The sequence below is a fragment of the Mesocricetus auratus genome, unplaced genomic scaffold (assembly GCF_017639785.1).
Source record: "Mesocricetus auratus isolate SY011 unplaced genomic scaffold, BCM_Maur_2.0 Super-Scaffold_100025, whole genome shotgun sequence".
In the NCBI taxonomy this organism is placed as follows: domain Eukaryota; kingdom Metazoa; phylum Chordata; class Mammalia; order Rodentia; family Cricetidae; genus Mesocricetus; species Mesocricetus auratus.
Genome location: NW_024429206.1, coordinates 8,720,421 through 8,744,819, shown reverse-complemented (window position 1 = coordinate 8,744,819; position 24,399 = coordinate 8,720,421). Strand labels below are relative to the sequence as shown.

At 47.9% G+C, this 24,399-nt stretch overlaps 1 protein-coding gene across 1 annotated transcript; it reads left to right on the top strand.

Moving 5' to 3' along the window:
- Positions 1-15,194: 15,194 nt before the first annotated feature.
- Rfc5 (replication factor C subunit 5) lies at positions 15,195-24,112 on the top strand. Its single transcript, XM_040731693.1, has 11 exons — positions 15,195-15,354; positions 16,432-16,496; positions 17,109-17,245; positions 18,421-18,500; positions 18,951-19,024; positions 20,154-20,313; positions 20,884-20,965; positions 21,270-21,399; positions 21,865-21,942; positions 22,942-22,996; positions 23,870-24,112. The coding sequence occupies exons 1-11, from the start codon at positions 15,296-15,298 to the stop codon at positions 23,964-23,966; spliced, it is 1,017 nt and encodes a 338-aa protein (XP_040587627.1). The 5' UTR covers positions 15,195-15,295; the 3' UTR covers positions 23,967-24,112.
- The last annotated feature ends 287 nt before the right edge of the window (positions 24,113-24,399 follow it).

The window sequence follows — 24,399 nt, the reverse complement described above, 5'->3', positions numbered from 1 at the left end:
CTGCCTTTAATGCCAGCACTAAAGAGGCAGAGGCAGGCGGATCTCTGGGAGTTCGAGTCCAGCCCAGCTGATCTATATAGTAAGTTGCAGGATCCTGTCTCAAAAAAAATTATATTATAGTTTGGATAGAAAGGAACTGAGATGAATTGCCCCCAAAGGGCTTTATTAGGAGAACAGCATCCATCAGGATAGCACATGGGCAGCTGGGCAGGCTGCAACCTCACAATTACAACCACCCACTTTTGAATGGTTCATGGCTCCTTCTGTCCTGTTGTAAAGCCAGTGGTTGCAGCAGAGATGGCATGGCTAAAATATTTACTATCTGGCTCATTCCAGGGAGCTATGCCAACTCTGGATTAAATCAGTGTTCTCTATACAAATTCTGCCCAGACCACACTGCAATTTAGTTCTCTTCCCTCTCACTTTTTCTTCTGGCCATTCGGGGGGAAGTCAAATGTTGTCTCAAGAAGGCCACCCATCTCTGACTGACAGATCCAATAGTATTCCTAAGGAACGGCCCACAGGCTGAACCTGAAGTCCCAGCCCCTTGGGAGGCTGAGGCAGGAGGACTGCTGGAACAAAGGAGTTTGAGGTCAGCCTGACAACATAGTAAAATCCCCTGGGTGGGGGGGAGGGGAGAATATATTAGCAAAAAGCACCCTTTTCTCCCATCTCTGGGATTCGAGGAAGCAGCGCTAAGAGCAGTGTGAGATTCAGAACAAATGCTGAAGTCCACCATCCCTAGAGAAAGCCACCTGTGGTGGAAAGAGAATGGACCCCACTGGCAGCCAAGTTGGATCAAATTGATTTTTTTAAAGACTTGAGCCACCTGCTTTAGAATTCACAGAGTGGAATCACGATGTTCCAAATTTTCCTTGGGCTGGGTGTGCTGTTCAGTGGCGGAGCACTTCACCTGGCACCATAGACGCAGAACAAGCTCTATCTGTAACCAGGTCAGGCAACCAATTTTAAGCACTATGAAGTCTCCAGAGTCGGGTTGCACCACAAAGTTGTCTCCTTTCCTATTTTCTCTGGTTTTTTGTTTCGTTTGTTTCCCTTGAGCCTATTAATATGTTACTTTCAAACCTTCTCTGACTTCACTGCCTATATGCCTATGAGGCCCTTTCTAGTTACTATGTTTCTCTTTGTTTTCAATGGTCCTAATTCTTAGAGAGCCTTGTTGAATTTCTCTTTTGTGCCAGATACTGTGTATGAGACAGTACATAGTCTCTAGACGACCCTGGCTGGCCGGAAAGAGAATGGGGAATGACTCCAGCTCAATTGGCTGAGTTGGGTGAAGGGTGTTTCTGCTTCAATGTGACACCAACTTCTTGGTTTACAAAATCCCCTCTCCCTGCTCCTATGTCCTGACCCTTGGAAGCATGGCAAGACTTTTTGGAAACTGTTTTGTTTTTCTGGAATTTTCTAAGTGGCTTCTCAGCCTTTTGCCCTTGGTGCATCCAAAGCTGCCAGTTATGCCAAGCTAGAAAATGCCATTTTCAGACTTGTGTTTAGTTCTTCTCTGGGATAACGAAGTCCCCAAAATTCCTTGTTTTGTCCCCACAGACAGATGAGATGAACACAAGTTCTTCTGGTTTCTCTGCCCTGCACCCACCTCACAGCAACAGTCCATTTACCTGGTGAAAGTTTATCTAAGCCTCTTTCCTGACACCCATATCAGCTCACCTACTTATAATTCTCCTGTCTCTGGAACCTGAAATGTGGCCCTTCTGGTCCCAGTGTCTTAAACAGATCTCTTTTGTGCTTGTCTTTTGTTTTTGTTTTTCTGAGACAGGGTTTCTCTGTGTAGCCTTGGAGGCTATCCTGGAACTCCCTCTGTAGACCATGCTGGCCTCAAACCCAGAGATCCTCCTGTCTCAGCCTACGGAGGGCTGGGATTAAATACTTGTGCCAACACTGCCTGGCCACCCACAGATCTCTTAAAAGAATTTAGCAGGAGTCCATAGTGATGGTGGGAGTGAATTTGATACCATTCCAAAATGGCTTCTCTGCTTGTCATCAAAGATATTTCTACTGAAGCTTAAACGACAAAAATAATCGTATGTCATCAACTGGCAGAGCAACTGAGAGTGCATCTTTGTCCTGTTTGAAAACAGCCCACATTATGGATGCCACCTCTCTATAGGAGAAATGCTCTTTTTTCAGAATTGACTTTTACATTTTTATTAATCTTTATTATGTGTATTTATTGATATGTGTGTGTGCACAAGTGTGTACATATGAGCTGTGTGTGTAAGACACAATTGATATCTTTTGAGTGTCAATTCTTTCTACCATGTGGGTCCCCTGGGATCCAACTCAGGTCATCAGGGTTTGCAGCAAGCACCTTTACCAGAGCCATCTTGCAGGCCCTGAAGTCCTCTTTCAGAATCCTTCTAGCCATCAAGTACCATGTGATCTGACTCTACCATGAGACGCCAAACATGGAAAGGACAGTGGAGAGGAATCTGATGGGAAACAGTAACACACCTGCTTTCAGGTATCCAGACCCACAAGAGTGGAGATGTCTATGCTGAGGGGCCTGAGGCATGTCCACAGACATCCCTTATGGCTGCTTTGGACATCACCCTTCCCACACAGCCCAAGTTGTTTCTCTAGTCTTCCCGGAGAGTCTTGCTAACCATGCCCTCCCTGGTCTGCAGTCCTAACTAGTGGGTGGTGGGTAGATTCAGTAGAAATCTTCTCCCTCCCTGCCCCACCTGCTCTCTCTAGGGTCTCTTGTAGCCTATAGCCTGGGACTTACTATATAGCAGAGAATAATTTGGAACTTAGCATCCTGCTCCTCCTTCTCTTCCAGTGCTGAGATGTAGCCCCAGATGGTTCAGGAGTCTGCAGTGGACCCCAGGTAGGGGTGGCTAGCTCCTTCCTTGCCTGCTCTCCATCACGTGGATGGCTGGGCAGGAAAGGGACCATCCACAATGAGCACTGCCAGGCGCATATCATCAGCTGCTTCACTGTGTCCTGTCAGCCACCCGCCTACTGACCCAAGGGGCACACAGGGAATCAGTGGAGACCTACAGATCTGGGAATCCAGAGCCAGGTGGTGGTGGTGCACACCTTTAATCCCAGCACTGGGGAGACAAAAGAAGGCAGATCTCTGTGAGTTCAAGGTCAGCCTGGTCTATGGAGTTTCAGGACAGCCTCCAAAGCTATACAGAGAAACCTGTCTCAAAAAAAGGAAAAAGAAAAGATTTGGGACTCCCATCAGGGTTAAGGCACACAGTGGTGACCTCCCATGTACCTGTTTCCATTCTTGCCCTAGGAAGCACCCCACAGCTCCCAGAACCCCTTGGCTCAGTCTTTTCAGGGTGGCTCAAGCCCAAATATGCTTTGAGATTGTCACCTGTCCCCTGGGGAACAGGATAAGCCTGTCGGGGAAACTTCTAGATAAGATCCAGACCTTATCATGTATAGGCTGGAGGTTGAGAGTTACAGATGGCGAAGGGACAAGTCTGACCACCAGAGACGAGTTGGCAAAGGGACAAGTCTGACCTCCAGAGAGGAAGTTTACCGTCTCCCATCACCTTTGAGGTTTAGCCAAAATTTTGGAACACCAGAAGTGACACACACTACCCTTCCTGATTGGTGATGAGCTGGTCTCAAGGTTTTCCAAATTACCTTGGGCTCACAAATTGGGGAGGAGTGGTAGATTAGGAGGCAAAAGGACCATCCACCTGGACCAACATTGACGTCATAAACACTGTGCAGCCAAGGATGACCTTGAACTTATTGATATTCCTGCCTCCACTTCCCAAGTGATAGGAAGGCAGGATGGTGTCACCATGGGTGGTTTACGAAGTCTGGGGATCAAGCTCAGGCCTCTACATTCATGAAATGTAACACGCGCGTGCACGCACATACACACACACACACACACACACACACACACACAATGACTAAACATGATACAAAGTTTTTAAAAGAATTTAGTTTCAAACATTTATAAAACTGGACACTTGCATGCCTACCTGAGCTGGAAGGTTTTGTTGTTGCTGTTGTTTTTTTGTTTTTGAAACAGGGTTTCATTCTGTAGCCCTGGCTGACCTGGAGCCCTCTATGTAGACCAGGCTAGCTGTGAACTCACAGAGAGCTGCCTACCTCTGCCTCCCAAAGGCTGAGATTAAAGATGTGCACCGCCACACTCAGCTGGGGCTGGAGTTTGAATAGGTTTGTCATGGAAGTATGTGCCAGGTGAGGATGCTATGCATGTCACCCAGCTGTGGGGAGGTGGTGACAAGGGGGATCCTGAGAGTTCTCTGGTCAGTCCGTCTAGTCTAATCAGTGAGCTGCAGGTTAAATGAGAGACCCTGTCTCAGAAAAACTAAATGGAGAGTGATTGAGAAGACAGTACAATGCTGACTTCTGGTCTTTAAACACATACACAGCTACAAAATGAAAAGCAGTGTCGCTGGGTGGTGGTGGCGCACACCTTTAGTCCCAGCACTTGGGAGGCAGAGGCAGGTGGATCTCTGAGTTTGAGACCAGCCTGGTCTACAAGAGCTAGTTCCCAGGACAGCCTCCAAAGCCACAGAGAAACCCTGTCTCAAAAAAACAGAAAAAAAAGAAAGAAAAGCAGTATCAAAAGAACATTATGAAAGCTGGATCTGTCATCCTAAGCTTTGTATCCCCGATCCCTCTTTTGTCTGACCCCCTCGTTGAGTGATAAGAACCCTGTGGTTCTATTAGACCTGTTCCGACAGGACACTCCCTATAGCAACTCTCAGGGTTCATAACTGAGGAAGAGTGCTGAACACTTTTCTCCTCTGAGATCACATAGAAGCTTCCAGCACTGTGAAAGCTAGTCAACTGGGATGGAACTTCCGGGATAGAACCAACTTGGTTTCTCCATTCCCTTCTGCCATGATGTCATACACTTTCCAGTCGAGCCGACATCCATGGAGCCGAATGATCAAGGACTGAAATTCTAAAAGCAGGAAACTGATTGATGGGGGATATCCATCTGTATGCTGTGAATATATGTTTCTCTAATTTATGTAGGTTGGGGAAGGAATGAGAGGGTATCTTAGGGATAGTACTGCTATGGTGAAACAGGATGACCAAAAACAAGTTGGGAAGGAAAGAGGGAAAGGGTTCATTTGGCTCACACTTCCACATGTTGGCCCATCACTGAAGGAAGTCAGGACAGGAACACAAGCAGGGCAGGAACCTGAAGGCAGGAGCTGATGCAGAAGGTGCTGCTTACTGACTTGCTCTCCACAGCTTGCTCAGCCTGCTTTCTTATAGAACCCAGGACCACCAGCCCAGGGATGGCACCACTCACAATGGGCTGGGCCCTCCCCCAATGATTACTGATTGAGGAGATGCCCTACAGGCTTGCCTACAACCCGACCCTAAGGATGCATTTTCTCAGCTGATGCTCCCTCCTCTCTGATGCTATACCTTGTCTCAAGTTGACACAAAACTAACCAGCACACAGGCTGTTTGCAGGTGTGTTTGGTTGTGTGAGGAGAATAGATGTCAGCTTCCCAGGAGCCATCTCACTTGTTTGTTTTGAGACAGGGTCTTTCTACATAGCCCTGGCTGCCCTAGAACTCACTATGTAGACCAGGCTGGCTTTGAACTCACAGAAATCCGCCTGCCTCTGCCTCCTGAGTGCTGGGATTAAAGGTATGTGCTGCCATGTCCATCTCTCTCACTGTTTTTGAGGCAGGGTTCTCACTGGGACTGGGACTCCCCTAGTAGGTTAGACTGGCAGGCTAGCCCCAGAAAAACTCCTGCCTCTGTTTCCCCAGTGATGGGATTATAAGCACCTGAAACCTCACAGTTTTTTTTTCACATGGTGCTGGAGATCAAACTCAGATCCTCATACTTGCATGACAAGCACTTTACCAGCTAAGCTGTTTCCCTAGTTCGAATTTGAAAGAATACAAAAAAAGTATTTTTACCATCTCTTCTTGAAATACAAAGAAGTTTAAAGGCTCTTCAAGTTGACTGGAAGCATGAAAATGGAGTTTCTGTACGTCTGGTCCCATAGACATTTAGTCCCAAATAAACACACAGAGGCTTTATTAACTACAAACTGTTTGGCCAATGGCTCAGGCTTCTCATTGGCTAGCTCTCTCTTAATTATTAACCCATTTCTATTAAACTGTGTATTGCCACGAGGCTGTGACTTACCCATAATGCTACAGCGGTTACATGGCATCTCCCTCAGACTCTCTATGTTCCTCTTCCCCAAATTCCTAGTGTGGTAGCCCTGCCTATACTTTCTGCCTGGCTACTGGCCAGTCAGCATTTACTCACCAACCAATAAGAGAAGCATATGTTCACAGCATACAGAAGGACATCCCCCATCAGGAGCGACCTTCCTCAGTTCTTGGAGCTTACTCATGCTTACCTGCAGCATGGCGTGTGTTTAAAGCATACTTCTAAAATCATGTTCTGTTGGACTTCAGTTAAACACCTTGAAAGAGAGAGTTAGGGAGGATCGAAGGGTCGGAATGACATATCTACAGATTGACATTCTTTGTGTCGCGCTGTCTACTGTATTATGAAGTGCTGTGTAAGTAACAACCTAATACAGTGCAATGGAAACGTGACAGCAATTTGTATCTTTTTATTGCTATGCATGGGGGATATGGTCTTTTGCTGATAAGATTTGGAGGGGGATGGCAAGATAGTTTAAGGGGCTAAAGTACTTGCTAGGCAAGCCTGATGACCTGAGTTTAATCCCCAGAACTCACACTGGAAGGAGAAAACTGACTCCACTCCACACGGCTATCTTCTGACCTTCATCACATGTCCAATCACTGTAACATGCATGTACACACACACACACACACACACACACACACACCTTTTAAATAAAAGAGGATTTTTGTTTTGTTTTGAAATAATGTCTTACCCTGTAGCTCAAGAATTCACTATGTAGCCCAGGCTAGCCTCAAACTCAGGGAAATCCTCCTGCATCAGCCTCTCATGTGCTATGCCCCGGTAAGATCTATTTTCTTTTCTTCTTCATATTCCTGGGCCCTCGGTGTGAGGATAAAGGATTACAGTCAGTACAGTCAGTACAGCGGGGTCCATACCTAACCATTTGTCACCAAGGGCTTTTCATGTTCACAAAGCTGAAGCAGCCAGAGACAAGACAAGTCAGGCTTCTTAATACCCTTTTGTCTTTCTTAATCATAATGACCCCAGAGATTGTAGCCCAAGGCCATGATACTGCAATCAAAGTAGGAAGAATGAGGAACAACTCCAAAAGGAAGATTTTTTTTTTAATTTCCCCAGCTGGCAGGGTCTTTCATTAGTGAGACAAAATAACAGGTTGAGAACTGAGGGCTGAATTTTCTGGTGCAGGCTTATCACAAGAGAGAATTTGCCCCTCCCCCAAGCAATTAAGCCTTAGAGTTCTGGGGTGTTGGGATTGCCCAACCCAGGGGAGCAGGAAAGCCTAGGAACAGGGAACAGCAGTTGAACTATTAAACCCTCAAAGGGCCTTAGAGGGACGAGGGAGTGGAGGGTGAGAGACAGAGCTCTTAATTTCTCCACAGAGATGTTGAACAGCCAGGAAGGGCTAGAGACACACCGGCAGTATCCAGGGGCTTACCAACTGACACTGGCAAGTGACTTGACCAGAAACCCTAATCACAGACAGATCCTGGGACTCAGGCCCCATGTCTAACAAGCCCCCAGCCAGTGTAATTCACATTCGATCTCTATTTAGCTCGCAGAGAAGTTCAAACTAATTTTGTGGTATTTGATCGATGATAAAAGTTCTGGACTGTCATCAAGTCTGAGTTAAAAGCTGTGAGAAAAAACAATAGAGCTGTTAATACTCAAAGAGGAGGGGTGTATGTCCCAGGCTGATGCCTGGGAATCCAGCATGGGACTGATCCAGACCCCCTGAATGTGGGTGTCAGTGAAGAGGCCTAGGTAATCTATTGAGCCTTGGGCAGTATATCAGTATTTATCCCGGGTATACAAATGGACTTTGGACTCCCATCCAACATTGAGAGATGCACTCTCACCCTGAACTCTTGGGGGAGGGTCTAGGCCCTGCCCTGGATGAAATGACAGACTATGGACACCCCCATGGAGGGCCTCACCCTCCCTGGGGAAATGAGGGGATATTGGGGGGGGTTGGGAGGGAGGACATGGGAGGAGGGGAGGGAAAGGGAGAAGGACCTGGAACTGACTTGTGAAGCAACCTTGTTTCTAATTTAAATTTAAATTTAAAAATAAATAATAAAAATAAAAAAATAAAAAAGAGGGGTATGTTGTAAACCTTGTAAAAACCAAAAAAAAAGGTGTGTGTGTGTGTGTATGTGTGTGTGTCTTTGTGTCTGTGTGTATATATGAGTGTATGTAGGTGAGTGTAGGTGCTCTTAGAGACCAGAAAAGGGTGACAGATCCCTCTACAGTTGGAGTTACAGGTGGTTGTGAACCACCTGATATGGGTACTGAGAACCAAACTCCAGTCCTCTGCTAGATCAGAGCTCAAACTCTGAGCCAGTCCTCCAGCCCCTTCCCAGGTGGCTTTAATACTTAACCACTCATAACGGTTTTTCAGATGTCAATATTGAGGTCAAAAGGCATGCTAAGTAGCTTACCAAAAAGATTATATCTTCAGACAATAGCAAGAATAGAAATGAGCAACCCTCTCCTGGTACTTAATAGGATAGCTTTGTTTTTGCATAATGTTCTAGTGAGCACTGTTAAGTTCTTGAAATTAGCCCAACCAGAAGGAATTACCACACCAGGAGACATGTCATCAAATGGAACTTTAAGGTGAGCCCAATTTCCAAAAACAGACACTATGTGAACAGCTGACGAAAGGGGCCCAGGCATCTGACGTAGGCATAGTAAGAATGCCCTGTCACTTCAGCCATTTATATTATTCTGTGTTCCATGACTATAATGAAATTCATGACCCAAAGAGGTTTATTCAGCTCACGGTTTTGGAGGCTAAGAGTTCCTAATTGGCCCCATTCGTTGGACTCCTGGCGAGGACAAATGGTTCTGGCATTGTGGTGGGAGAACTGGCGAGACAGACTTGGTCTTCCTTTTTAATAAGTCAAGACAGTATCAGCCTCCTATCCAGGTGATGCCACCCCTTTCTAGGGAGCCACACTGAATGAAGAAGGGACGACCCACCCTGAGTGAGGGCAGCGCCATTCCCCGGGCTGGGGTCAGAACTAGGAAAAGGAGACTCAGGGTGTGCACTGATGTTCCGACTCCCTCTGCTTCCTGACTGCAGATGCAACATGGCCGCCTGCCTCACTCGCCACTGTCATGCCTTCTCCACCACCGGGGACCGTCACACCCTTAAACCAGGAGCCAAAATAGACACTCTTCTCCCTTCAAATGCTCTTTTCGGGTACTTTCTCACAGCGATGAGACAAGTAATTACCGTAGACGGTTCCTGTGAAATGACCACCTCACTTTCTGTCCTTTGCTTTCTTCTTGAAGATGAAGGAGCAATATGATAAAGCTAATTAATGGGTCTCACCTTAAGTGAGTTGCAATCCCTTGGAGGGCTTATTACATCACAGGTGCCCCTCCCCCAATTCCAGAATTGATGAGTTTGGGTAGGGGGAGGTAATTACCATTCTAACAATGTCCCAAGGGACATGGCTGCTGTGACTGCTGCCAACCCAGAGTTCACTGCTGTCACAGCTAAGAGCTTCGGAATCAGACTCTTGGTAAGATCTCATTCAGGCCCCTGATGCCAAGTGAGCAACTACTTAACATCTGCAACAAGAGGCCAAGATGGTAGCTTGGGTTTCTTGCAATGACTGAGTGTGTACTGATGCTCCTTGGCTTAGTAGGGGAGTTACATCCCAATATCACACAAGATGAACATACTTCGGCCCGGTGTTGGTGGTACGTGCCTTTGATGTCAGCACAGGGGAGGCAGAGGCAGGCGGCTCTCTGTGAGTTCAAGACCAGCCTGGTCTACAAGAGCTAGTTACAGGACAGCCTCCAAAGCCACAGAGAAACCCTGTCTGAAAATAATAATAATAATAATAATAATAATAAAGAGCATACTTCTACAAACCCATCATAAAGATGAATGCTTCTAAGCTAAACCATAGTCAACTGGAGGCCATGTGTGCAGTAAACACAAAGCACTCTGGACACTGCATGGACCACGGTAACAGCCTAATGGAGATCAGCTGGCATCAGCCATCTACTCATTTGTCTGTTCAGCTGTGCTGTGTGCTGCATGGACCACGGTAACAGCCCAATGGAGATCAGCTGGCATCAGCCATCTACTCATTTGTCTGTTCAGCTGTGCTGTGTGCTGCATGGACCACGGTAACAGCCCAATGGAGATCAGCTGGCATCAGCCATCTACTCATTTGTCTGTTCAGCTGTGCTGTGTGCTGCATGGACCACGGTAACAGCCTAATGGAGATCAGCTGGCATCAGCCATCTACTCATTTGTCTGTTCAGCTGTGCTGTGTGCTGCATGGACCACGGTAACAGCCCAATGGAGATCAGCTGGCATCAGCCATCTACTCATTTGTCTGTTCAGCTGTGCTGTGTGCTGCCTTTGGGCCAGACAGTGTTACAGGCACCCAGGATGTGGTGGTCAGTAATAAAGTGTGTCCTCTCATTGAGGCATAGTCCATCTCCAGGCACATGCTGATGATGTCATCAGTGCAACTACAACATCACCCAAACAAATTCTGCAAGCTAAGCACCCAACTCTAGTGTAGGAGGACCCACCCCAGGATGTTGTAAGAACAAAGAGAAGCAGGGCATGGTGGCACACACCTTTAATCCCAAGGACCTCTACTACTTGAATTAGAAAAGGAATCATGGTTACAGATTAGGACAAAGATGATTCATCCTAGCCAGAATGTTCCTGGCTTATCTTTGTTTTTTTGTTTTTTTTTTTTGTTGTTTTTTTTTCAAAACTATGTAGTCCTGGCACTCACTCTGTAGCTCTGTAGACCAGGCTGGCCTTGAACTCACAGAGATCCACCAGCCTCTGCCTCCCAAGTGCTGGGATCAAAGGTGTGCATCTCCACCATCCAGCTTCCTGGTTTATCTTAAGAAAAGTCAAATCTGGGTGCATTTGTAGACTCAGGTAAACACAGACATAATTCTAACACTTTTATCTGTTTAGGGTTTGCAGGACAACCTGCAAAGTAAAAATGATGTTCTGGTCCCAAATGGCTGCAGACATGTGATCTTGTATCCATAAAACCTTGAACAGCAGGTGCACTTGAACTTTTATTAGAAATTGTCGTGTGTGTGTGTGTGTGTGTGTGTGTGTGTATGTGTGTGTGTGTGTTCATTTGGGTGCAGATGCATACATATGTGTGGGTGCACACATGTGTGGAGACAAGAGACTAACCATAGTTGTTATTCTTCAGGAGTCATCCATCTTGTGTGTAGAGATGGGGTCTCAGACTTCCTTGGGGCTTGTCCATTAGTTTAGGCTGGCTATTGTCCTGCCCCTGTCTTCTCATCACTAGGATTACACACATTACCACCACTCCTGCCTTTTTACATGGGATCTGGGGATCAGACTTGGGTCCTCATGCTTGCAAAGCAAGCACTTTACCGACTGAGCAATCTTTCCAATCCTGACAATGTGTTCTAGTCTTGTCTGACTCTTTTAGCTCAAGGAGGGGCCACTACTATGCAAAAGGTTATTAGCAGTTTGAATTTAAGCATTGTAGCCAAATGATATACCCATTATGGTGTGCCACTGCCAACTGTCTTAGTTACTTTTTTATTGCTGTGACAGACACCATGACCAAGACAATTTATAGAAGAGTTTATTGGGAACTCACAGTCTCAGAAGGTTAGAGTCCATGATCTTCAGGGTAGGGAATGTGGTAGCAGGAGGCAGGCAGGGAGGCATGGTGCTAGAGCATGTTTTGGGAAGGATTAAGGGGTGTGGTCATGCTGGAGGAGGTGTGTCGCTGAAGGTGGGCTTTCAGGTTGAAAAAATCCACACCATTCCCAGTTAGCTTGCTCACTCTCTCCCCACTCATGGTTTTTGTCATAAGATGCAAGCTCTCAGCTACAGCTCCAATGCCATGTCTCCCAACTACGGTAGTCAAGGAATCCCCCTCTGAAACTGTAAACAAGCCCCCAGTTAAATGCTTTCTTATGCTGGGTGGTAGTGACATATGCTTTTAATCCCAGAACTCAGGAGGCAGAGTCAGGGGAAATCTATGTGAGTTCGAGGCTAGTCTGTTCTACAGAGGGAGTTCCAGGAACTACACAGAGAAACCCTGACTTGAAACACAAAAACCACACAAAAAAGGAAAAAGAAAAAGAAAAAGAGAAGAGGGAGAGATGGGGAGGGGGGCTTTCTTAAGTAAGTTGTCTTGGTCATGGTGTCTCTTTACAGCAAAGGAAAGGTAACTAAGACAGATACACCTTCTAATCCTTCCCAAACAATTCCGCCAACTGGGGACAAAGTATTAAAATAGATGAGCCTATGGGGCCATTTTTATTCAAATAACCCTACCAACCTTTGAAGCTTTGTTGGAGATGTAAAAATATGAATCAAGAACAAATGGGCAGAGAACAGAAGAAGGGAGGGAGAGCCCCACAGTCCCGGATGCTCTGGCTGTCACTGTATAGCCCTCACAGCCATCTCTGAGTAGATGCTACTGCAGTACACTGTGGGCCTTGTGCTTGCTAGAAAGAAGGCATCATTGCAAGCCTCCCTGAGCCAAGTAGCTAATGATCTGAAGAACCAGTGTTCAAATTATTCTAAGGAGAAAGCAAAGAGTCCGGACGCTGTCATCCTGGAGCCCCATCTGTCTGACCCCCTAAGAAGTGATGTGTTTTGTTTTGTTTTTGTAACCCAGCATTGATAAAATCCCTTCTCAGGGAAGACAAGCAATCTCTCCCTCTCTCCTAGGGTTCCAATGACAATCTGATCCTGCTGCCAAAGTTCACTCTGAGAAACCAATGCATTTTGCGGGGGCTTCCTTGCGGAGTGTAAGTGAGAATTACTTACAAGAGTGGGGTTGCTCCGTCCTCCACAAATGGCACCAGAAAGGGTTTACCCGACAGGGATAAGATTTACCCACAGCCCCATCTCACAAGCTTCAGTAGCTTATGTACTCTAGTCCCTCCCCCGGTCCATGAGCAATTAAAGCAGTGTTGTATACAATAAGTCGCAGGGAGCTACAGTATACTTCACCTGTGTACTCCGGCAACTACTTCCATAAGGGGAAGTAAAAGGTCAAAAAGTCCAGCTGGGGCAATTCTTTTGCAAGTGGACACAGCTAAACTCCCCAAGATGACGGTTGCTTGGCTCCCGGGGCAGCTACAAACAACACCAGGCTGGCCATGAACTGGATACATAGCCAAGGATGACCTTGCAATTCCGGTGCTCCTGTCTGCACCTGGTAGACTTGGCACAACAGGCACACAATACCATGCCTGGCTTCCGTGGTACTGGGAACCAAAGCCTAGGGCTCCGTGCATAGCAGAGTAAGTACATGGACTCTGACAACTGAGACACACCCTCCACCCCCAAACCCCTTCCCGTGGGTTCTAGGCAGGGGTTAGGCTGCCGCCTGTGTTTGAGGTCCGTCCTCTCTCTTCCTCAGCAGGTGACAGTGGCTTATATTTCCCTCCCAACATCGCCTCCTCCACGCCCTCCCCCGCAGCCTCAACTGCTCCTGGTGTCTTCATCTTGTACCTTGGATGTCGTGGTGGTATCTTAAAAGGCTTTGTTTGTTTCCCAGGAATTGGGAGACTGGAGGCAGGGAGTTATAATCCACATAGTGAACTCTGTGGTAATTTAAAAAGCGACATGAGAGAAAGACGCCATGCAACAGAGCTCACGTGGGTTGTTTTGTTTTTTGCTTGTTTGTTTTTTAGAGGAAAGGGAATGGGAGAAAGGGGAGAGGAGAGGTAGACTGGCCTCTGGGGACAGGATTAGGGGAAGAGAAAAGGGGGTAGACAGAGACAGGAAGAGAAGTAGAGAGCTTGAGAGAGAGAGTTGAGAGGTAGCTGTGGGCATATCCTGTCAGAACCCCAAGGGCAGACCAGTGAAGATGCCTGAATACTAACAAACTTCAGGTCAGTTGAGGTTACAAAGTGAGACCTGTCTTAAAATAAAAGCAAGCAAAAAAAAAAAAAAGCTTTGTTGTGGGTGTTATACACACTCCTTATAGAAAATGCAGAGCAGCAAAAAGGTGAAAGTTGGGCTGTTGAGTTGGCTCAGTGAAGAGAGGTACCTGCGGCCAAGTAGCACAAACACACTAATTAATTAGTTGATTAATTAAAATTAATTTAATTTTTTTCAAGACAGGGTCTCACTATGTAGCTCTGGCTGCCCTGGAACTCACTCTGTAGACCTTGAATTCAGAGATCCACCTGCCTCTCCTCCCACGTGCTGAGATTAAAGGTGTGCACATCCATGCCTGGTACAAAATAAATTTTAAAGTTGAAAATAAAATTGGTCTGAAATCTTCTTGATGTAGGGGAAAATGTGTATGTATACATACATATATCTATATGTATATGTACAAGCACACAAATGTCTTTATATGTGTGTGTTTATGTGTGAGTGTATGTACAGGAGTGTACGTGTATGTGACTATGTTATACGTATGCATGTTTTTAATGTGTATATATGTAGCTGTGTGTATTTGTGTGCATATATGTCTGAGTGTGTGTGTCTGTATGTGTGAGTGCATGTGTTTGTGTGTATATGAGTGTACATGTACATGAATGTGGGAATATATATGTGCATTTGTGTATATGCGATTGTATTTTTGTGTGTATGTTTTTATGTATATGTATATGTGAGTGCAAGTTGTTTATGTGTGTGTACATGTATATGACTGTTGTGTATATATCTGAATGGATTTATGTTTGTATATGTAACTGTTTTCGTGTATGTCTGTACGTATTTGTAAGCACGCATGTTTGTATGCTGCTGGTTATGGAACCCAGGGCGCACTGCCCGTACCCTCACCCGCGGAAATGTTTTTGGCTGTGGAACCTGCTGCTCCATTGCGGCTTGCCCTTGCGCTGGCAGGATCTGGCCCTGGTGAGGCCCTCGGTGGCACCGGCTGCCGCGCGCGGTCTCCCTGGACCTCCTTGCGTGGCTCAGACAGCCCGCTCCGGCTGGAACAACCAGTTGTAGAGGGGCATCCGGCCCGCGCCTCGGGTTACCTAGCAACTAGCGCCCTAGCAACAGGGAGGAGGCGGGCCGGAGGGAGGAAGCCGGAAGCCGGAGGCGAAGCCTCGCGAGGATTGGTTTGCGCGCGGACTCCGAGTGCGGCCGGTCGGTGTCCCGGGCCCGCAGCATCTGTCACTCATGGCGGCGGTGCCTCCGGAGCAGCGGCCCGCGGCGGCCCGGGCCCGGAACTTGCCCTGGTAGGAGCGGCCCCGCATCCTGCTTTCCGCCCTTCTTTCTAGAAGCTTTGAGATCCCCTTCCCGCTCCCGGCCTGCGGCCCGCATCGGCGCTGCAGACACCCGGCCTTGGCGCCGCAACCTTGCTTATAGCCGCCGGTTCTCCTGCTCTCCCGCTCCCATACCGAACAGTCACGCTACTGAGGCCCGAGCGCAGCTTTCATGACCCTAACAGATCGATCCTGACTTTCTTTAGGAAAGCTCAGAAACTGGGGGGTGTGCTTAGGCTTGCATGCGAACTCAGGTGTCCGAATTCAGCGCTTGCCTTCTTTTTTACTTTCATATTACCTTTTATTTGCGGGCGAGGGGAGTGTAGCAGCGCACCCGTGTGGAGGTCAGAGGACAGCTTGCAGGACCCGGTTCTTTCCTTCCCCGGGATCAAACCCACGTTCTCAGACTTAGCGTCCAGTGCCTTTGCTTGCTGAGCCATTTCAGGGGCCCCAGGACTTGCATTCTAACGGTCCTACAACAGTTAGCGATGTTTTAAAGCAAGTCTGGCCATTCTTATTATTTTTCTGGTCTGCACCCGAGGAGGAAGAATTGCCGTGGGCCACATGTTAAAGTCACAGGAATGGAGTCACAGTCTGTGACCTTTTGAATCTGGCTTCTCGAATTCAGGATTGTTCCATGCTGTAGCATGACCTGGCTAAATCATAACCTACTTTGGATATTTGAGTATGAGTTCCTTTTCAAAGTCACATGCCTATCCAAGTTCAAGCTCAGTGCTGTTGACCTGGGGCCCACTGTGGGGGTGGGGCAACAGGAAGCTGTCCTGCCCACTGTAGGATGTTCAGCAACCTCCTGCCTTCTACTCACCAGATGCCACTAACACCCTCGACCCACTTACTACAGCTAGTGGCCTGACGGATGCCCCCTGGGGGACAGAAGCCACCCCTGGTTGTGAGAGCCACTGGCTGTGTTGAGATGTGAAGGGTTTCTCTTCCCCTCTTGCTTGGGATGTGAAGGGGTTTCTTAGCATGTGACAGAACATGGCTTGCATCTGTATGTGCTGCTGTAATTTGTGCTGAATCCCGTTTCAGGGTTGAAAAGTACCGGCCACAGACCCTGGCCGATCTCATTTCTCACCAGGACATTCTGAGTACCAGTGAGTATCCCTGTCTGTTGTCGTCCTCGTGGGAGGGCATGGATACGTTTGGTGGGGATGCTGTCTCTGCTGGGAGACAGTGAAAAGGATGGACTGGACTTTATAGGATGGAGTGTGTTGGTTCCTTTTCCATTCATGCACTAAAATACCTCTGAGGACAAATTTTTAGAAAAATTATTTTATTTTTTGTTTAGGTGTTTTGTTTACACATACATGAGGTGTCTGTGTACCTTGTGTGCCTGGTGCCTCCGGAGGCCAGGAGAGGGCATTGGGTCCTCTGGAACTGTCATTGTAGGCAATTATGAGCCACAGTGTAGGTGCTAGGAACCTGTAAGAGCAGCAACCACTCACTTAACTGCTGAACTATCTTTCCAAATCCTTCCCCCCCTAAGAAGACTGCATTTAGAGGGGGGAAGATTAGTTTTGCCTCACGGGTCCGGAGGTTTTGGCCCACAGTCCCTGGCACCAGTGGCTGTAGGCCCTTGGTGATGTGACTGGAGGACTTTACCTCCCCACCTCCACCTCTGACACTGAAGGGCTGAGCACAGCTCCAGGCCCTATGTGAACGTGAGGGTCCCAGGGGCTGACATTGTCTCCTTCCTCCTGCCTCAGTTCAGAAGTTCATCAGTGAGGACCGCCTGCCACACCTGCTTCTCTATGGCCCTCCGGGGACAGGAAAGACATCCACCATCCTGGCCTGTGCCAAGCAGCTGTACAAAGATAAAGAATTCGGCTCCATGGTCTTGGAGGTGATTGGGACATTCTTACTCCACAAGTAGCTCAACCCTCCAGACTCTTAGCTTTAGTTTTACTATAGTTCTTTTCCTCCCTGGCTTTCTGTGTCCTGGTTGGGTTTGGCCATTGAGATCTGAGTGAGGGTGGGAGGTGCTAAATAGGGATGTTATTTGGACTCTCTCCCTCCCCACAGCCTGCTCTGCCTGCCCACAGCTCTTGTTAAACCCCTTCAGATTTAGGGGTGCCAATGAATACTGCATAGCCCTGTAGCTTCTCTAGAGCAGTGGTTCTCAACCTTCTTAACGCTGTGACCCTTTAATACAGTTCCTTGTGCTGTGGTGACCCTCCCAACCATAAAATTATTTTCATTTTTAATTCATAACTGTAATTTTTGCTAGATATGAATTGTAATGTAAATATTTGTGTTTTCCAATGGTCTTAGGTGACACCTGTGAAAGGGTCTATTAAATGTCCCTCCAAAGGGGTCATGACCCACAGGTTGAAAACCATTGCTGTAGCCCCAACAAACACCTTTAAAATGTCTATTTTTCATCTGGATTGTCTTAGATTACTACTCTGAGATATGTAGTCTGGATGTTGGGACCTTGGCTGATAATCTTAATACCCTTAAATTACAAAAATCTGAATGTTATGTTGAAAGAAAAGCATTTGGGGGACGAGGGATGTAGCTCAGTTGGTAGAGCCTACCATACACAAAGTCCTGGGTTTGATCCTTAGTTGTGGTCATCTTTAGGCTATGTAAGTTCAAGCCCAACCTGAAGACAAAAGACCCTCACTCAAAAGAAAAGCATTTCGCTTATATAGTAGACATGAGGCTCAGCCCCTTGCTGACCAGTGTTCTTGCTTTAGCTTATTCAAAGCCTGATGGCCTCCAGGTGGTGAGAACTAAAATTAGCATCATTTTCTCACAGCAGAGGTACTGGTTTAGGGTCACCAGGCCATGTTTGTTTTATAAATTTATGTGGATGGTCCTTGATGGGTGGGGAACGGGTCATGTGCCTTAGGATGTTATCTGATGGTGTTGTACGGCTGAATGATTGTATCTTAGCTGTCGTTAGACCTAGAGAACTAGCTGGCACTACTGGAGTGCTGAAAAGACAGTTTGCAGCCAGGACTTCGTAGCTGGCACAGGGTGTGATTTTCACTGCAGCCTCTCTTCCGAATGTAGCTGAATGCCTCTGATGACCGAGGAATAGATATTGTCCGGGGCCCAATCCTCAGCTTTGCCAGCACAAGGACAATCTTCAAGTAAGAATTATATGTATTTCTCGTCCCAGAGGTCTCAGGGCATGACGTTGGGGCAGTATCGTCGCTATGAAGTCTTCCCTTTGGCCACTGTCTAGGGAAGAAGGAATGACTTGGTCGAAGCAGACAGACAAGTCAGGGATGGCCCAAGAGATGTGGGGTGCTAGGGCAGGGTACTGCCTGAGCCTGCATCAGAAGCTCTTGGGAGTGTTGGCTCCATGTGGGTCATTAGCTAGGGGAGACTGGATGAGCTGGTCTGGATTTGAACAGGGATAATCGAGATCAGGAAGGATGACTGGTGGTGAAAATAAGGCAAGGAAGGGGGCGGTGAGATGGCTCAGTGGGTTAGAGTGTGGGAGTGAAGACGTAGCTCCAGCCTGGGTGTGGGGGGAAGATGTCGTCTGGCCTGGGCGTGGAGGGACTGAGAACATCAGCGTGTGCTTGTTCTCCCAGGAAAGGCTTTAAGCTTGTGATCCTGGATGAAGCTGATGCCATGACTCAAGATGCCCAGAACGCCCTGAGACGAGGTAAGACTCGCCGCCCATCTGATATGTTGACCAAGGAGTGTACTGAAAGCCAGGAATTCTGGGTGTGAGGTTATCTTCCCATCAGGAGGCACCTCTTAGTCCTGGTGATTCAGACACGACTGCCGTGTAGCCACGTCCCCTTCGGCACCCCAAGTATCTCATTGTCCTCTACTGCTGGCTTCCATTCCAGATTGGGAGACTGTCATTCGGTGGGGATAAGGCTTAATTTCCTAATCTACTGGCAGATCCGTCACCTTTGAGAAAAAATCAAACAGCAGGCAAGACTCTGGATGTAGGAATGGCTATAGTGCTGAGTGTACCGTTTCCCTGTGGTTGGGGCCTGTGCCACTCCTGCTAAAGACCCTCTGTGAGCTACCACTGACACCCAGGGGCGTCTGCTGTGAGAGAAGAGCAGAAGAGTTGAGACCTGGGAAGGAAGGAATGGTAGAGAGGAGGAGGGACACAGACAGAATTTCTTCTGGTCCTAGAGTGTTGGCATCCTTCCTTCAGCATCTTGTTCTGCCAAGTAACTGTCAGTGTGGGCAGATCTGCGTGGGGACACTGGGTCCCTGCAGAGTGACACTGGTGTCCTGTGCATCTCTCAGCACTGGCTGTTGTCCCGTCTGTAGTGAAGATGGGCTTGGCAGCCTGTCAGGCAGCATCTTGCACAAAGGGATGGGGGCTCGTGGACAGACTGGACTCTGATCTTGATGACAAAAGTGCTAGAACTGTGGCAGATCATAAAAATGCATTTTGTGCACTCTAATGATATGTTATTAACTTTGAAATATAGTGGCAAGCGGTGTGTGAGAGAGAGAGAGAGAGAGAGAGAGAGAGAGAGAGAGAGAGAGAGAGAGAGAGAGAGAGAGAGAGAGAGAGAGAGACTCGTGCCAATAATCTCTGCACTCCAGAGACTGAAGCCAGTTGATCACCTGCAGTTTGAGGCCAGCCTGGGCTAGAGTGAGATCCACCCAGGAAGGTGGTTGAGCTGGACTTGTTGTTCAACACCCAGTAACATCACCTGCCCCTATGGGCAGCTAGCTCTCCTCTCTTACACTGTTAAACCTTCCGAGGGCCCTCTGCACGGTCAGGGTGGACTCTGAGGTGAGGTGTTTGGTTTTCCTTCCAGTGATTGAGAAGTTCACAGAAAACACCAGGTTTTGCCTCATTTGTAACTATCTGTCCAAGATCATCCCTGCCTTGCAGTCCAGGTGCACAAGGTTCCGATTTGGCCCCCTGACGCCAGAACTCATGGTTCCTCGCCTGGAGCATGTAGTACAAGAGGAGAAGTGAGTTTGCTTTACAAGGAAGGGAAAGGGTCTTGGGATTGAGTGGCATGGAGACTGGGCAGAGTGCCTAGTCCAAGGGGAGCCCTGGGAACTGCTGGCCGCTGTCATTTTCTGTGGGTCCTGGACAGTCTACCTTGTTAGCCCTTTTGATTTTTCTTGACAACTCACTTACCATCCTGAAAGCTGTCCCCTCTGTCATGGGAAGTGACTATTGCTAAGTTCCTTTTTGTAGATGCTGCCAGCTGGCTGGAAGGGGTGGTTCTGAGACATCCATTCTGGGCAGTCAGATGTAGAGCTGTGGGCTGTTTCTTCCCAGAGAAAGTCACTCACAGCAGCCACTTCCTAGGATGGGGCATGGCTACTCATGTGACAAGTGTCCCTAAGTACTGCGGTAGCTTCTGGATGCTGTAGGTCAGGAAAGTGCTGTCACCTCCATTCTGATGTTTTTCTTCTTTTAAATTAGCCCTAATCATTCGAGGCCATTTTGTTCCCCATGGTTGATGTTGTTTGTGCTCTTTTTTGGGGGTGGGGGTGGGGCTTTAATGAACTCCTTTGCCCGTTTCCGTTTAGTGTTGATATAAGTGAAGATGGAATGAAGGCCCTCGTCACTCTGTCCAGTGGGGATATGCGCAGGGCTCTGAACATTCTGCAGGTATGATTCCACTCCAGGCATAGTCAACCATAGATTTGAAAAAGCTCTACAAGACAGACAGACAGCCAAGCCACACGTTCATTCAGATGTCTAGCATTGAGACTCACCTTGTTGCGCACCGGTTCCCTGCCTGTGTGTTCCCCTTCTGTAAGAGAGGCTGGGGGAGGGTGCTGCGACTCCACAGCATGCAGAAGCATTGGCAGCAGAGGGCAGCCCTTCCAGTGTGGAAAGTATAGGATTCATACTGTGTCGTGTCACTGCAGCAGGGCTGCTGCTGACAGACCCTGGGTCCTCCTGTCTGCAGAGTACCAACATGGCCTTTGGGAAGGTGACAGAAGAGACCGTGTACACCTGCACCGGGCACCCCCTAAAGACTGACATCGCCAACATTCTGGACTGGATGCTGAATCAAGACTTCACCACTGCCTACAGATGTATCCTTCCTTGTGGCTGCTGCCAGGCTCGGGTCTCGGGCCCAGATGGATGGTGTCAGCAGGTGTCCCCAGGTGGAGAATACCATTGTCTTACTGAATGGCTCTGGTCTTTAAGAGACCAAAAGTAGCATCTCTCTTCAGTTAGGCCTTGAGTGGAGGAAGCAGTCATTAAAGGGGCCTTATTAACTTGTTTTGCAGTGAAATGAAAGGCTACAGATAACTGTGATCTTTTAAGGGACTGTTTGCTCTGCTCTCTAAGAGACAGCTATACTTCTTAGAAAAGCCTCATTGAAGATAAAATGGGACAAGTTAGAATTGGACCTGTATGCAGCTAGAAGGGGAGAAGCATCTATCTCTACTGGGATGAAAAGCCCCACTTTGAAGTCACTCACCAAGGGCTGGGGTTGAAGCTTCCCTGCAGCAAGTTCTGGAATGGTTTCCCTTCCTTTAGCTGCACCTCCCTAGACATCATGGAGCTGAAGACTCTGAAGGGCTTGGCTCTGCATGACATCCTGACCGAGGTTCACTTGTTTGTGCACAGAGGTAACTGTGGTGGCCCCTGGTGTGTGTTGGGGGAGGGGGAGCATAGCTTTGGGATGGCTACAAAGGGTGTGAGGTCTTCATTCCTGCGCAGAAACAGTGTCTGGCCCTTAATCTTCAGCAGCTCTGAATTGCTGTTAAAACTGTTCCAAACTCTTTCTAATCTCTGGAGCTGAGCTGCTGGGTGGGTAGAAATGACCCCCTAGAGGTGAGCTCTCTTCCCTCAAGGGAATGTCTTAGAGCAGCAAGTGCTATATTTTACTTTCGCTCTTGTTATATGCCCCCCACATAGGGATTGAACCCAGGGCCTTGTATATGCCTGTACTACCATCTGGGCTATGTCCACAGACCTCGTTTAAGTTCCCACTTCCTGCCTTGTTCCGGGGATCAATCTCAGCTTGGGCCATACCTGGGAGTCGCCCCCAGATAATTCAATCAGCATGGGGTGGGGGTAGGGAGAGCCACATGCCAACTTTTAGAAGAGATTCTCCAGGGAGCCCCTCCATATAGCCTTTTGGGAGCTTTTCTCCAGACAGCAGCCTCCTTCAAATGAAGAGGCTCCATCAGGCAACCAGTACTATGCTCGTGTGGAACCTATTGCTTAAGTTTGGCTTCCTAGTTACTGTGTATCTGTCACCCACCATGGACAGTGTTGACTTGTCTGTGTCCTTAGGATCACTGGACTAGGAAATGATGACTATTTGTGTGATTGAGGGTTCTTTTCTTGTTTGTTTTTGGTGATACAGGCAATGGAATTTATCTCCTAATGCATGGTAGCCAGACACTCTTCCACTGAACTACACCCCAAAACAAAAATCACAAAATAGCCTATAGCCTGTGGGTATACCTTCCTTAGCTTATTGGTTTGGTGGCTTGTAATGGGCCTGAAGCTCAGCCCTGTCAGAAGCCCCATGTGTGTGATGTTTAAGCCCAGCTTTTCCTCTGTTTGTTTTATATTAAGAAGTGACAGACCTTACTCACTTGGTTCTTTTTTCTCCCCAGTTGACTTTCCATCTTCGGTTCGGATACATTTATTGACCAAAATGGCAGACATTGAGTGAGTGTTTTCCCAGTTTCAGTTCTTTGGCTGACCCCTCTCCTGCTGTAAGCTTTTTAGTTTCAGCTGGTGTGGCTTTGGATTGTATGCCCTTCAGGTACAGGCCATCCAGTTTGGGGTAGTGCCAAATGGAATGTGGCGAAGGCTATGTCCTGCCTGCAGAGCACAAGGAGGCAGTACAGAGGGCAAGCGCAACTCAGTCCCATGTCTGAGCAGGAGGGTCCCTTCAGTCCTCAAAGCTTTAGCCTGTGACTCTGCCTCAGGTGGAGTATGCAGGTCATTTGGGGGTGCCCAGCTACCCTGCTTATTAAGGCATTGTGCTATATAGGAGCACAGTGGAGGAAAAGCAAACAAGCTCAATTTTCCACTTTGCCCAGCTCAGTAAACACTGTCATTAGTCCCTAGTGACATCGGTAGCTATCATTTACGTGGACAGCACACTGGGCCCTGACCAAATGTCAGTATTACCAGCTCCAGCAGGCTGTCACTGGCTCGTGTAGACAAATTGGGTCATTTCCTATAACTACGCTGGGAGTGATTTTGCTTTCGGTGGCATTTAAAGTGACAAGATGATGCCAGTGCCCTGCGTTATTGCCTAACCACGACCCTCCAGCTCCCTTCCGAAGCTCCTCGTGTCACAGTTTGTGAGCCCTGATCACACACACCATGCTGTCCGTGGAGGTTGAGGTGGGGGGAACGCAGAACCTGCTGGTGCTGGGTTTTCAGTCTGTCAATCAATAGCTGAGTATTGAGGCAAGAGACTGTTTTGTCGACTCTGGCGCCCCTTGTCAGGCCCCAGCAGCTCTCACATTCTCGAGCTCATAGGCGGGGCCTTGGTGTGCTTTATTCTCAACCTGGGGCCGGTGTCTTCAGGTACAGACTCTCCGTCGGCACCAGTGAGAAGATACAGCTGAGCTCCCTCATTGCTGCTTTTCAAGTCACCAGAGACCTGATTGTCTCAGAGGCCTAGTCACTCCAACCCTGCCGGCCCTGCCTCGAGGACAGAGGACTTGCTTACTGGTGAAGTACTGCCCTGTACTGCTGAATAAAGCCAGTCACAGAAGTCTCTCCCCAGGCACTTGGGCAGTGCTATCTGTGGCTGTTTGGAGCTGGGAACTACAGAGCGACTTTAATGTATAACTATCTATGCTGCTTGTCTTTTGTAGGGGAAAATAAATCTTTTTTGGGGAGGGGGATGCTTTAAAGTCTGCTGGGATGACAAAACTGACCTTAACTCAGGTCAGTTAGGTCTGCAGTGTGATGTTCAAGTTGAACACGCTTCAGGTGTCTTCCAGCTCAAGACTTGCATCTGCGATGTTAAACCTTTTCACTTTGTATCTGCTTTAAATGGGTGCTAATGGGTTTCTGACCAAAACTATTCTGTGGTAATATACCTATCATCT